The sequence below is a fragment of the Malurus melanocephalus genome, unplaced genomic scaffold, assembly GCF_030028575.1.
Source record: "Malurus melanocephalus ecotype Western Australia unplaced genomic scaffold, MMel_1.1 scaffold_134, whole genome shotgun sequence".
In the NCBI taxonomy this organism is placed as follows: domain Eukaryota; kingdom Metazoa; phylum Chordata; class Aves; order Passeriformes; family Maluridae; genus Malurus; species Malurus melanocephalus.
In genome coordinates, this window is record NW_026623366.1 from 598,041 (window position 1) to 613,719 (window position 15,679).

The following is a 15,679-nucleotide window of genomic DNA, read 5'->3' on the forward strand; positions in this document are numbered from 1 at the left end:
GAATAATTTGTTAAATGCAGTCAAGCCACCTACAGTCTGAATCACTTGGATATTTTACAGTGATTCCTCCTTAATCTCCTGAATCACTTGAGGTTAGCTTTCATGTTCAAGAAAGTTCTTTTTGGCATTAATATCCAACCTACTTTGCACTGATTTCCSATTTGTAACCAGGTTTCTGAATGGAATTACCGAATTCCATGTAAGTCTAAAATTACTTCCAGCATCTCAGGTCTACTACTGCCTTATCCAAAGCAAAGAAAGGACAGGATCTTTCCTCCACCTTAAGGGCAGAGTTCTGGGAGTGGATTTTTTTAGTGTAGACATCATCTCAATAATCTTTCTAATGCTTGAGKTTGCTGACCTTTTGGAACACATTAGAGACAAGTGTATTTACAAAAGGTGGTTTTATTTTAGATAGGTGGGGAAGGGTTGAGTATTGAATTAGACTAGAAAGCTATTTACAGTGGAGTGTGAATTTGCATAGAAAGATTGTATGCTGTTTTTCACAGTAATTACCTGCTTAGATTTTCTAGCTCTTTTTCCTCCAGSCAAAAGAATGAATTTTAAGATTTAATGTTTTATATTACTTTCAAAGCAACTTTGCATAAGCTACTTGTAAGATCACAGGACAGGGTTCTTTGGTACTCCTGTTGGATTATTTTTATCTACAGAAGTTAAATACTAACAATTTAGGGGAGGAACTCAAGCAAAATCAGARTGTGAAATGCCTAAAGTATTTGTTTCAAATCTGTTGATTTTTTTCCTACCATTATTTTTTTATCCCTGTTGCATATTTGACAATTTAAACAAATGCCACCAGTTTCCGGAATGCTATTGTTTCTTGACTTCAAGAAATGAGTGATTTTATGCTTTTGCCAGGATCCCATGAAGGTTTCAAAACAGTATCTGTGCCAGAAAGTGAAGGCTGGCATTCTGTTGGTTGAGCCCAGAGCTCTTGTCCTTGCTTTGGAAGGTCAAATGAGGCTGACAAAGCAGGAAATAAAATAATGGTGCAGTAGATCTTTATCAGTTTGGGAGGAAAAAGTAAAATAAGATCAACAACACAGTCCTTGTTGTTTTTCTCTGGGATACCTAACAGAAGGTTGTTAGAATTTGCATGCTCTGTTCTCTGTTGACCTTAAGATGAGAATTCAAATGAAAAAATTGCATTGGGGTGGCTGATGCAGTTACTGCTGTTCCTTTCTCCCTAACCCTTCTGTGTCAGGAGTAACTGAGTCACTGCAGTTTGCATCCTGGTGTACTAACAGGAKCTAAAATTCATGTTAGTCCATTTTACTTTATTGGATTGCAGACTGTGTTGTCTCAGATGCCACTTGSCTTGGAGCTCCTACTGTGTGCAGAAAGAGATTGAGGCAAGCAGAGGACAACAAAAGCTTTTTTGTCTTGGTGCATTCTGCTAAGGAGTTGAGTCAGCATTTGATCTGAACAGCTGAGTGGATGAATGGGCAAATCCATGGCCACTCATAGGATGAAGTAGCTTTTGTGTCTCACTAAAATTTTGATATTCAGGATTCTTGAATACATTATTGTCTTAATTCCATGCCTTCAACATGCCTTTTTTCCCCTCAATTGTCATTTAACTTCATTATTTATAGAGTTGGCCATCCCAGTGGAAGTATGAATGCCTGTGGGGAGACAGTCTGAGGAGTAGAAAGTTGCTTTATAGAGTTATTTTGAAAATCATGAGTATGTACTGTTGGTGCATGTAATACACTTCTAATAGAATGGCATAACATTTTAGAGCTGTCAGGCTAGCATACCTCTTGAAAAATAGGAACTCATTTTCAAAAACAGTGTTTTGATCAACTCAGGTTTGCGATGTTCATCTTCAGGTTTGCGTGACTTAGGTGAARGATTTGTACTTTCTGAAATCAAAATACTTAGTGGAAATCAGTTTTAAGCACAGGGACTTTTTGATCTATTTGTAGACCTAAATTCAATTAAGCAATTATGGCAAACCTAACATCTGTTGAAGTATTTGGTGATATTTTTTCTGAACCCTTTCACCATTAAAGCAATAAATGCACAAAATTTTACAAATCAGACAGTATTAATGGTTCTCAGATGTATTCTGAATATATTGCTTTTGCTTTTAGTTCCCCTATTTCAGCACCCATAAAGAGCCACACACAAATAAGGTTTGTACAGCTGGAAAGATTGAAATACTAGGCTTTTTCATTYAGTTAAAGTATGGATGTGCCTCTGAAGAATTGGGAGTTGGCAAGCCTGAAATGTAATCATTATTCTAATTCCTTTGTTTATGGAATGCTATGATTGAATATTACTTTTGCAGCTTAACATGTTGTACATTGCCYAATGATTTTTTCCTACATTGTCTCGTTATTCAGCTGTTCAAAAAAACTTGAGCTTTGAAGGAGCAATTCTTATCTTAGAAAGAAWGATTTATATTCACAGTCAATTTATATCACAATTCTTTCCAGTGGGATGGGGGCGGGTAGAGCAAGAGAGGATTGTAATCTGATTAAATCCATCTTTGAACTTAACTATTTCTGAATATTCCATGGTTCTTAGAGCTGATCTTCTTCTGATGTGATAGAAATCAATCAACTCTGGCRAAGCCAGATCTGCTCAAGTCAAAGTTAATGGTCAGTTTAGTTAAGATTAATTGAATTAAATTAACTTCTCTGATATGGCAAGTCATGCTGTTAGTTTTCAGTAGGGGCTAATTCAAGATGCTATTGTTTCAAAGTAAGTCTCCAGTAGCACTTTAAGATCACTTCTTACCTGTTAGACAGAATTTGATTTATTGAATATTGTTCCCCACACCCTGCTAAGTTCTGCAGCCGTGGAGCTCAGCCCCATTGCTGTGCATGGAGCTYCATCAAGTGAAAACAGAGGCTGATTTCTCTGACAGATACGAAAATGTAAAACCCCATTTTGTAGCATAGCATGGAGATGCAGTATTTCTTAATGTTCACTTRTATAAACCCTTACTTCTTTATTCTRTGAGCACATGGCAGAAATGGCATGTTTGTTGTGATTAGTCCCAAAAGCCTCCACCCCTTCACAGAAGTGCAGAAGAAAGGGCAGAGACAAGAAGAGTTACTAATTGGTGGACATGTTTTGATATAGTGYTCTGTGAGAGCATGTGACTGCTTGAGAGATCCTTTTCATGTTCCTAAGAAAATGGAAGAAATTATTTAGATGATTTTAAWTTTTTTTTTMTGGCACTCCAAGATGCCATATTTCAGGAGAGKTGCTGTAGACTAATAGAATCTAGAATGGGCTTTTCCTACCACATCTGTGCTGTGTTGAAGAATTAATGCTACACAAGAYAGGTAATGTTTCCAAATTGAATTATATGTTTTCAAAATCTATAATGCTTTTATAAACAGAGTACTATAAGCAGAGTAGTATAAAGACTACCACAGAGCAGATATGTTGCAGCTGTATTTTTAAGAAAGTGTTAAAAGTGTCGTGGTGGTAGTGGAATTATTTTTTGGTGTGGGGTTGGTTTTTGTTTTGTTTTTACAAACATGCTGTGGGTTAGACAGCCATTATGAACTTCAAAAATATTTCAGGACTTTCTGAAATCTTTTTCCCTTTCTTGATCYATTCAGAATTTTCTTGTATTTGCTTTGTGAGGTTCTGAATGAGTAGGATATGTCAATTTACTGATATTAAGTCAAGTAATTGGTTTATTTAGAATGTGTAACACAGCATGTCTTCAGGTTATCTCTCCAAGTATTGTGTTTGACAAGTGCTGACATTAAATCTGGAAATTTTAGATATCCTGACTTTCTTGCAAATTTTACTTTGTATTTAAACATATAGCTTTCTCTATAGACTTCTGTTGAAAGGTAGTGGGGTGAAAAGTATAAATKTATTGGCTCAAGTAATTGTTTTAACTTTTGTACAATGCTTGTATTTGTATGTTTAAATATTTGTGACATGATAGCTGCTTTTAATAGCAAAGAATTCTCAAATGTGATACTGTTTGTAACTGGATTTAGATAGTTATCCTGACAAAGGTTTATTTGTGTAGTGGGGAAAGGATTTTTACTTCTAGTGGCCTGCATTTTATGCTTTACATATGTTTAGAAAAAACTTTGGAAAGTACCTTGCTATATTAGCTCATTAAGTTTTGCRAAGTGAAAATACTTTTGAGTTAAAATTGCCTCATATGGTATGTACATGTTACACTGTCCTGGAAAACACGTCTTGCAGAGCTTTGGGCTTTGATTAAGCTCTGATCTTGATTTGCTGCCTTTTATGGTTCTCATACCGGCCTGCAGCGCGAGGCACACGTACATGATGCTCAGGCAGGAGGTTCCATTCTTACTGAGGAATCACTGGCCTCTTCTGCTGGWTTGTCTCACCCTTGTAAGTGGACAAAACCCAAATGCTTGTGCTGATATATGGCCAGCCATTGAAGAGCTTTTTGGGGAACACTGCCTGGAAACAGGGAGGGATCAAATGCCATAAACCATGGGAGGTCAAGCAGGGAGACTGTTACTGAGTTTGTGATAGTTTCATTGTTGATTTGTTTTCATTGGGAATTTGGAGCACTCTTTACTATCTCTCTGTGTTAATACTTCAAAGAGCCAAAATGTTCCTAATCRTGATGTGGAGGAAAAAATAGCAAAGAATTAATGCTTGAATTTACAATGCCTTAAATGAAATAGAGGGATCCCTTGGGGTTTCTTTACTTGTACATTTATTTCAATAGSTGTGCCCTGATAAAATCATCTGCTTACCAATATATAGCGGAAGATGTGGTCATATTTGGAGAATAATAGACCTTGAAGCATAAATTTGGGCATAAAAATCTTAATTTTGTCATTTTTCTTGCTTACTCATTTGTGTAATTTCTTTGCCAAACCTTTAAAACAGGCCTTTTTCATCTCTRTCTCTTTGCTTTTATCATACCTTTTCTTCCTGTTGTATAATGAATTTTTTTCCAAATTTGTATTTACTTATGGGGTAGCACACTTCCTTTCAATAATTGAAAAAAATTGTCAAAATACCTTTCCGCATAGTTCACGGAGGAAATTGCYACAGGCAACAAAATTACCACTGAAACTTTTGCTCCCTGGGAGGATGCTTTAAAATCTGAGAAATCATGTTACTATTTGATAAAAAAACTATTGGATTAAGCCCTTGCAGAGTTCACTTACCAGATTAATTATGGAGCAAATAGTAAGAATGTTCTTTTATTGAGTCTGAAATAGCTTTGCATTTTCTGCTCTAAGAATGTCTTGGTTTTATCACAAGAACAYGACAGACCAGACAGAGTTGTCTGTACCTTGGTGTGCCTTCCCATGATGGAAGTCTTCAAGGAGTTTTGTAGTTATTTGGACTGTAAATTTAAACCACTGTCTTCTGGAAGGAAATCATTGCACTTTAAGARTGTATTTCCATGCTGGGGTATGTTGATGTAATCTTTAACTCTACACTAGAATTTTTGTTTCATCCCGTGTCTTTTGCTACCAGAAGGCATTTTGTTGTATTATGGGAAGGTATGAATAGCTTTTCTTACTGTTCTTGTGGAGGCTGTGGTAGATGTAAACACAGACAATAGAAATGCATAAGGTCCTTATTATAGATCCATAAAATCTGATACCCAGATTAGGGAAGTAAGAGAAACTAAATGGAGAGGATAAGGCAGCAGTTCCAATAATAATTTTCCAAATTTAAAATKATTTTGAAACCCCATGAAGAAATGAACCATTATCTTGATATTCTAACTTCTTCTYTCACAATGGAATCTTCTAATATGATTTGTCGCTTGACACCAATACTTAGTTTAAAGTTATAGCACATCTGGCATGCTGCAAGCTTGCAAACTAGAATTTACATAAATACCTAACCAATATTAACTTAAACCTTAAAAAAAAGAAAGCAGCTGCTGTATTTCCTCTAATATCTTGGGAATGATACGCAGAAGTGGACGAATTAACTAAGATAAACATGGGTTTCAAGTTCTGTACTTCTCTCCTATTCTGTCTTCTCGTCTGCTTTCCYAGTAAGTACTACTTGTAGTACTGAGCTCAGCCTTCCAAGCTGAAGTTTCTCCMAAATTTTGGCCACTTGGAAAGTGAGGGAAAATGAGGTAGCGTAGAAGTAGCTGAAGATACAAAAGCAGCTAAAGAAAARTGAAAACCTGAGCAATAATTGGAAAGATTTATGAGACATATGTCTTGTTATCCAAATATTGCTTTTGTGAAAATGTGTTTTAAAAGTAAAACCAACAGCTGTTTCCTGCAGGAATATATTACAGTTATCTTACACTACGGGTTTTTTTTTCAAATTATGTTACAGAGGTGCTCAAGCGCAGCCACCATTAGTTATAAAATGCTTTGACACCAATACTCAGCTTAAAGTTCAAGCACATTTGACAACCGCMCAGTTTGCACCATTTGCATAAATTATTCTTTGTTTCTGTTTGCAGAGTAAGGTGTTGGTCCTTCAGCTTGTTCCCACTGGACTCAACTGTAATTCCCTTTAAAGTTCTACGTGATTGTACACTTTTAATGCTTTATAGGCTTAATAGAGTAGGAAAAATTAAGGGAAAAAAAGGATCATCAACAAATTAGTCCCAGTAGTGACTGGTAAAGGAAAACTCTGTTCTGTAAGATAAGGCTCTATTTWAATTTGAAAGCATATTGAAAGACGAAGAGAATGGCAAGCTTTGGGAGTCTTTTTTTGAGACAATCCTCTCTGCATTTCCATTTGGTAATGKGAAAACTTGCCATAGTGGTGGTATTTTGAGATGTGCAATTTGATTACCTTCTGATAGACATTACAGGTCCTCTGTGCTTTAATGACATTCACAGCTCTTGTTAGGTAGAAATTGCTGAGAAAGCAGATGTTTGTCTCTTCCTACCTGTTGTGGTCAGTGTTAATCTGAAATGTTTGCTTTTTCTAATAGGAAGCCTTCTGTCGCTACTCTTCCCCTACTGTACCTCCCCATCACCACCACCTCACATACYTTTTCAGTATGTCATGAAGCCACAGAAAGAAGGATGGAAATTTTATTTGCTGTTGTGATTTGTTGAAAAACTGTTTGTCTAGCATTTGTGGCTGAAAATAATGCTAATCATTAAAAGCTCTGGAAAGAAAACTGTGAATTAACAACTATTTAATRATATATTTAATTTTAGAATTGGAAAAGAGAGTCTCTCCTCCCAGCCTTCATGGATCTTACATTTATTCTGCTTTCTCACGGAAGTCTAGTAAATAAGTGTTAATCCTTATAAAATTTCCTTATGGGYCATTGGTCTATCTTGAATTCTATTTCAGTGATGTATTACTTACAGGGAAAAAAAAACTTCCTTCTAGATTTCAGCTAAGTTCATGCTCAAGCATGGATATGGAGCCTGCTATAGCAWGTCTGTGCTAGATATGACCAGTTCTGGAGGACGTACTTGACTGGCCTTCCTGCCAAGGAATAATGGGAGCAATGTACAACACAGTCCTGGCAGTTTCTCAGTTAGACCAGGAAGATGTAAGGAAATCTCTAACAGTCTTGCACATTTTTACCTTTCATACAGCAAAGTGTCATAAGAACACACAACATATATGTGTGTATTATTTTTTCCATCCTGGCATTCACATATCTGAAGATGGTGGTGGTATTTGCTTACAATGCTACAAAATGTTGTTTCATGTACTTCAGTGCATTTAAAAATAGTCTATGCATGGTTTAAGGCTGCATGTATAAGTGGATTTTAAAGCAACAGTCCACAGAAAAGAACATTCAATTGTATTGTATTCCAAGGCATTTCATTTCTGTCTTGGGTTGAGTGTTTCAGTATTGGTCATATAAAACTGTTAAATGTGTCATACACTTTGTTAGCTTTTTCTCATGAAATGTAGATGATGTCATATCTATTGAGTGTGACATTTAGTAGTACAGTGTAACATTGTACTCCTTACTATTAGGCTGATGTTCATAGTGCAGCTTCAGTAATTTCCACAGACATGCTATTTTAAGGTTATTCATTCTCTACACAAGTATATAGCAAAAACTTAGTAAGATTTATTATGTACTTTTTGTTTTACCCTGTGGACAACTGGATTGATTTCAATGCAGTAGACCAGATTTCTAGCATGTAAATGAGTCATATTTTTGATAATGCATTCTATGAATTCACATAAATGAATTTTTATCCTTTTTTTACTTCTCCCACATTCACTTACTTCTACATCAAGCTTCAGTTCCCTTTTGATTATGTGAATGTAGTTGTTTGTAGAGCTATGCCATGTGTTTGAAATGATAGGGATACCATTAATGTTTAAACTGTTGGTATTGTTAGTATGTTTCTTTATCAAGCAAATTAATTAAAATACCTTTGAATTAAAAATAAAGAGAGTGGCTTTTTGGTTTTTATAAATAAAATAGTAGAAGCCCTTTGTCCTGACCAAGGGAAATTTTGCAGTGCATTGTTGTTGAGTTGGGAGCATTCCAGAGAGAGCAGCTGGCAACCTGTTGTGATTGTGATGAATGAGACCACAAATGTACATCTGGGTACACATGTAATTGTTTTTGCTTCTTGGGCAAAGAAGCAAAACAGGCATTGTTTCCATCATGATATCAAATGTATCTTACAAGTCCTTTTGAGTAGCCCTTAAATMAAAAGCAGACTCTAAAACTGCTGGGAATTTGTAAGTCAATATTGCCCAATGACTTAGCATGAAATGCTGAGTCAGCACTTTGTTTTTCTTTAAATGGCCCACCAATAACAATAAYTATTTATGAAAATAATTTAAAATAACTTTATATTTAGTATTAGGCTGCATATTGCACTTCATATTATTAGTGTGTTTTAAGAATTTATTTTTTACCAGCACGTTCCCATGACACTTCCTTTTGCAGAATACTTGACTCTTCTTCCATCCACCCCTTTTGTGTTTTCAAAGTCCCCTTGAATTTTTCTGTGTCTATTATGATTTTAAAAAATGTTGTAGCATTATTTAGAAAAGATTGTGAAGCTGATGTGTAATGCCTGAGAATCCTGACGGACGGGGGCTGCATTTCACACTGATGGGTCTGATGACAGATGACAGGCTAGTACCTTTATATTACTGTTAAATATTGAAGAAAATATTGATTTGCACATATACAGAACTTTTTTTTTTTTTCCTGTGGCTGACCTGAATTTATTTTAATCCTGAGCAAACATTTCAACATTGAAACTAAAAAACTCCCTGGTTCTGGCTTCAAGTTAGGAGGATGAATCAAAAGYTTCTTGTACTGATTTTGTTTGGGGTTTTTTTTTTTCTTTTTTACACCCCACCTTCACCCCCACACACACTTCCTCACTWCCTCATAGTTTAGCAATGTCTGTCTGGGTAATATTTTATTTAGTTTTTAGCATTTATTGTTGGGTACTTAGATATTCTTGAGTGTAATGCTTTGCAGATTCCTAGTCAGGTATAACCAGTCAGTTCATTATCTTATTTCTTTGCCTGGCTTTTTTTTTTTCTTTGTTTTGTTTTTGTTTGTTTGTTTTTTTGTTTTGTTTTGGTTTTTGTTTGGGTTTTTTTATTTTGTTTTTGTTGTGGATTTTTTTTTTCCATGAGATACGAGGAGCTTCCTAAGAAATTGAGTTAATTCAGTGGCTATCAAAATAAAATTCTTGATATTGACATAACTGGAAAAATTTTCTGGGGCTTGTGTTCACAGGGAAAAACATTAAAGGAAAAGACTCAAGTCCCAGTTAGATGGATGTTTAACTTACCAAAGTCTATATGGACTAAATCAAGGACTTGTAATGGGGAAAAAAAGAATTGGTCAGCAAACAATGACTTAGCGGTCAAGATGTGCAAATAAAACCTGGTTGCAAAAAATAGACTATGTAAGTTCTTGCAGAAGAAATTGGAACAAACAGCAAAGTGTTCTTCAAATGTAAAAGTTAACAGAGAGAAAGGAGGATGCAAGGGTGACCTCTGCAAGGTCCAGATGATATAGAGGATAGAAATTATTCAGGAATGGTCCAAAAACAAAGTAGCAGTTCATGACTGCAGGCAAGGCAGTAAAGGTAAGCCAGATATTAGTTCCCTCTTAAAAGGATTTGTTGCAGTACTTTCTAGAGAATGTGTTTATTTCCTTAAATCTGTTATGGAAGTCGAGAGGGAATAAAGCCAAATTATTGGAGACTGACACATCTTGTAAAAACATTTAAGAAGATGGAAAAATAAAAGAGGAGGAGTTCCATTAGCATACCCTCAGCTTTGTATGTTGGTTAACTGTGAAAACKTTTTCAAGCCTGTTCTTTTGAGAAAATCTATGAGTTTTGTTTCTGTTTTTGTTTTTTACATCTTTCAAAATGATTGAATTTGCCTCAAGTTTATTTTGAGACACAGTAGTATTGATCAATCTGTTCTCTAAGATAAGCGCTTTAAAGCATAAAATGTAGCATCCTGTCATTGGTAGCAATTATTRCTAGTGGCATCAGGAGAAAGTAAAAAGAGATACTTAGCTCTCTTCACATGATTGTTCTCTGTCATTGATGCCTGTGGGACTGTGATGCTGAATCTGAATAACCCTCTACCCTTGAGAAAGTAATACAAATAGAAAGGAATATTTTTTCCTAGACAGGTTTGCACCACATGCTTACRTGAGAATGAATTCTTAAAAGTTTTCAGAATGTTTTCCTCTTTCTTGCCCTCTTCTAGAGGTTAATTCTTGTATTCTGTTTCCATTGAGTCTGCTTCAGACCTTTGACTTCTATTTTAAAACAGTTTTGAGCAAAGACTCTGTCACAGTTGTACCAGAATTCAAAGCTTATAAATCAATCATCTGTTTGGGTCACCTGAGACCTTATCCTTGTAAAACATAAAGCCAAAGAGCTGTTAAATCTAAACACTTGGCATTGCTTCTAAAATGTTGACTTTCAAATATTTACCGAAATATTTTTCATCATTCTTACAAATACTTGTTGCTGCACCATAGTGGGAGACACTCAATTYTTTTCTTTGCATTTTCTTTCTTCTCTTAATATGCTAAAGTAAATTTTATGGCTGATRGTAGAATTCTTCTGTTTTGAGACTGATCCTTCCATGTTTTGGGAAATTCAGTTTGTCATATTGCACTTTAAAAAAAATATTTTTAAAATACACATGACTTTTAAGGCTTGGGTTCTTTTTCTTTGCTCTTGACCTGTTGCTTCAGTCTGTGTCTCATTTAATAGCTACTGATTACAATGAAGCACTATGTAAGAGCAGTATATGAWCACTGTAGCTTTAATCCAGATAAAATACTCACCTGGTCTTAAAATCTCATTTTAAGCAGAATGTTCTTTTTCTTGTTTTCAGCCCAGTCATTGAAGGAGTTTGCTCGTCTCYTGATTGCTGTTGAGGAGGAGAGAAGACGACTGGTGAGTTTGCTGGCAGTAATCTTGCATTGGGCCCCTCTATGTAGAAAATAGTAGTATTTTCTTTTATTCCACTTGAAGTGATTTTTAAAAAAAATTATCTGTGTAGTAGAGGTTAAGTATTTCATAAGAATTATTTGGAATTCTTACTCAAAGGTAGAAATGTACTAGCCCAGACTACAGCAGTTTTTAATAGGCTKTTCAACCAAGGCCTTTCCATTGATTTAAAAATTGTTTTCTCTCAATTTCCTACCTCCCTGGCCCAAAATAACCTTTGAATGCTGTTATACCTTTCCCTTCCCAGAAAGAGCTGAAACTGGAGATGTAGATCAGTATTTATATTTAATGAAGTACTCTTGAGTGTTCTCCAGTGATTGCATACTAGTAATCCAAGAATATGATAAGCAAGTGATAAGAGAAAGCCAATTCATCACCCCAGAGAAACTCTTGTCAGAGTCATCCATTGGTACGGTGTCCTTATGCCTTTTGAATCTGCAATGTGCTTTCATTTCTATTTGTATTCAAATATAGCTTCATGAAAGAAGTTTTAAGTGTATTTTTGCACAACCATTAAAAAAAAGAAAAAATCCGGGTAAGCAGTGAAGCTATTTTTGTCYTTGGAAGCCAACCATGAATAAAGAAGTGAGCTAAGAATTAACGTCAGTAGGTGGATTTTTAAATATTGTGAACTTTAACTAACTTAAATCCATGCAATGACTGTCTGTTCTGGTTTTGCTTCCTCTTATGGGTGCTTGAGGTATTGAGGTAAAGCTATTATTACTCAGATGGGAACAAATTTAACAATTCAGAAAAAAAGTTTGTAAAGTTGTCTTACCCTAGAAGTAAAAAAACACAGAATTGGTCTCCCACTATTCCTGTTTAGATAAATATTTTAAAGTGGCAAAGTCATAACATTTATTTAGTAAAGTTACATAATGAATAACACCTAAATACATAAAACAATTTTTTTTTTGCTTCATGCCAAATATTTTTCGTGGGTGGCTGGAAGAATGAGGTAACTGTTCTATACTTACCACCTTAAAAGTTGGTTGGCAGAACACTTATTAATTTCTTAGTTAATGTTTTAAAATTAATAGCTTTCCAGTTTAAGTTAAAGATTGTTATGAGCTAACTATTAGAAGAATAAAAAGCAATGAATAGWAGGTGAGGTATTCTGTAGAAGGTTTGGAGAAAAACAGCTAGGCAATGTTGTGGMTATTTATGGATACATTTCATCGTACCACTTTCAACTTTCTTCTATTTCTTGTAGCTTGTGACAGTAAAAGACACTATTGTATCAGTGAATGCAGGATGTATGAAAATATGGAATGACAGATACTAATTTTGCATACCAGCTAATGGCCTTGTTTCCCTGCCTTGAACTTTTTTTTATTAAATTATGAGCATACATATAAGTGCATTAATCAGATTTCAATGTAGAAGGTATGTATGATTAGATATGAATATATATATGTATATTCATATAACCTGTTTATTTCTCATCTGATGCCTAGTATATTCTTCATAAGTCAAATTRTATTTTTGTGTTGGTGAGCGCAGTGTTGGAGTCCTTGTCCACTGACTTTATCTATGAAGTTTCCAATGGTCAAGGAAATAATTTGAGAGGTTGAGAAGTGTTTAGCAAGTCTTCTGTCCTTGCACGAAGAACCAGAAAGAACTTTTTTTTGTTTTAATTTAGAAGAAGCTAATGACGCAGGAGATAATAAACAGTGTTACTGGGAAAAACACTGATGTATGAAGTTAAATGAAACTATATCACATCAATATTCTGTTGTGTAAGGCTTTGTGGCCATTATTACTGTCAGCAGTAATAATACGGTGATTATTCTCATATGGTAAATACGGTGGTTATTGCAAGTCAGTTTCTTTTGTCCTTGTCTTTCATTTCTTGACAATTAACTAGTAGTCGGAAAAAGAAGAGGCCAYGCAGTACACATTTCCTCTTAAAAAACAAATAAAGGAAAAAGTAACTCATAGTAACTCATAAGATACCTTTCTTATTATATACAACCTTAGGTTTGGTATCTGTCATTTTGTGGTGGTGTTAGTTTAGTGATGCTATTGATAAATGGTGCATTAAAAAAAAACCCAACCAAACAGCACTACTCTTGGGCTTCACATGTACTGTAAATAGGATAAAAAGATTTATCCCTACTGCATTTTCAATGACTTCAGCAGCAAGCCACCAGGGATGTAGAAAAATGACCTCTATTTCCTAGTGTTTATTAGGGAACAATAGAGATGTTATAATTTAATCCCATGTGAATGTTTGAGTTTTTATCAAGGAAACTTACTTAAAATTATTTCCTTCCTCTTTCACAGAAYTTGCATTCTTTTTGTTAAATAAGTGATATTTTATTTTCCAGATTCATATTTTATTTATGCTTCCTATTCATTTGATATTGTTAGTAAAATTAACAACAAACAGAAATGATCTGGAAGTAAAATAAAATGCTACTTCCTTTTCCTTTCATAGGATTATTCTGTGTTGACATAAGTATAAATGAACTGGTTCATCCTGCTGGTCTTAGAGATCCCTTATGGGTTTGAAGCACTGAATGAGTTCTCTTGAATGCTAATGTTATCTTGCTGTAGCTCCCTGATTATTTGTGAGAATTTACTGAATCCAAGACTGAAATAGGCTCTTATTTTTACATTCCTTGCTATTTATCCAGGGTTTTTTCATTGTTAGCACGTGATGAATGGTCCCAGAGCTTTTTCTGTCTGGCATCATGAATCAGTGAGATTCCTTACCAACAATGCTCCTGGGGACAGTAGAAAAATTCTGTAGTGGATAGTTTTGTCCTATGTTCGATGAATATTTTTTTTTTATAATGTCTGCCTTTTTATATCTACTAATCTTCATGCTTCAGACAGAATCTCATTTTCATGGACTTTTTTTGTATTAACTGGATGTTCTCWTTGTGGTTCTGTGTTTGCCCTCACACAAGGGGTCTGATGCTATCTGCTTCCAGGGAAAGCATCAAAATATTCAATTTCAAAATCTGCACTTGAAGAAAAATAAATGAACTGTTAAAACCAACTATCCATGGAATGGTACATAAAATCAGATACCAAAGGGCAYAGCATGTTGTTCAGCAGAATTAACCTTTTCCCTATAATGCAAAGTGGGTTACAAATTCCATCAGAAGAGTAAGCAGCCTCCTATCCATAGGGGCAGCTTATTCTGAGTTTATAAAGGGGAAAAATAACATTGYATATACTAACACCCAGAGACTGGAGAACAAACACCTGGCATTTTGTTTTGTGYGGCGTCTCTCTCAAATTGCAAAAAATACTGTATGATGGTGTTTTGATATACTTGGTAAGTGATTTCAGTGTTCTTCACCTCTCATACAAGATTTGGCATTTAAATGAATCTCCTTGGTAGATTCAAGCCAGGAAGAATGCTGAAAGCATATTACTATAAGTGAAGAAAAAGCACCACAAATAAAAGGGCTTCTTTGAAGTTAGGACTGTTTTTTGTTTCTTTATTTTTGTTGTTCCTCCTACTCCCTCTCCCCTCAACATGTTTGCTGTTTAAAATTAATTAAAAGCACCTGGTTCTAGTGGGTTTGAGTCTTTTCCTTACACTTAAGATGGCTGTACATTCTATTGAATCATTAAGGTAGAATGGACTATGTTGTTAACTTCTTTGGAAAGACTGTGAATTTATGCAACTGATTACTAATTTGGAAATACCTCTTATGAAGWTTCTATTGATCAAAGATAAGTAAATAAGAACTGATTTTTATTATTTTCCTACAAAAAATTATTTTTACCTACATTTATCTATTTCTTTTTTYCCCTTTTCTTCCCAAGTATAGTGGGAAGACAACATATTTGAGGTTTGTTTCAGAAAAAATCCACGTCTTCAGTAAGTGAAATTCTGCAAGATAGGAAAATACTGATTTGAATAGCTGCATCTGACAGTCGAGCTAAGTTTTAGAAATCGTTGAGAAAATTACTGAAAACTAATAATATGCCTTCATAAGCCTTTTTGGGGAGCCCCCATTTTGAATACATGCTATATGCACTTCTGGCTAGCAAGTATTATGTGGACTACAAAAGATACAGAGAAAGGCAACAAGGAAAGGTTAATACCTAGAAGCTGACYATTGCAAGGAGGTTTCTTTGATTAGCTTTAGTTCAAACAAATTAGGTCCATTTTATTTGGAGGCCTGWGATTCATTAATGGAAATTACCTCTTTCAGCATGCTTAAAAGTTTTTGGCAAATCAGACCTACTAGTCCTCAGCAACAGGTTAACACTTCAGCCCTTGAAATTAGATTTTTCAT

At 34.9% G+C, this 15,679-nt stretch overlaps 1 protein-coding gene across 1 annotated transcript in view; it reads left to right on the forward strand.

Moving 5' to 3' along the window:
- The window catches only part of ARHGAP42 (Rho GTPase activating protein 42), a 133,373-nt gene that overhangs the window by 35,587 nt on the left and 82,107 nt on the right, over positions 1-15,679 (forward strand). The window contains exon 3 of the mRNA XM_057370809.1: positions 11,302-11,363. Coding sequence (XP_057226792.1) covers positions 11,302-11,363 — 62 coding nt within the window. The remainder of the gene's footprint in view (positions 1-11,301; positions 11,364-15,679) is intronic.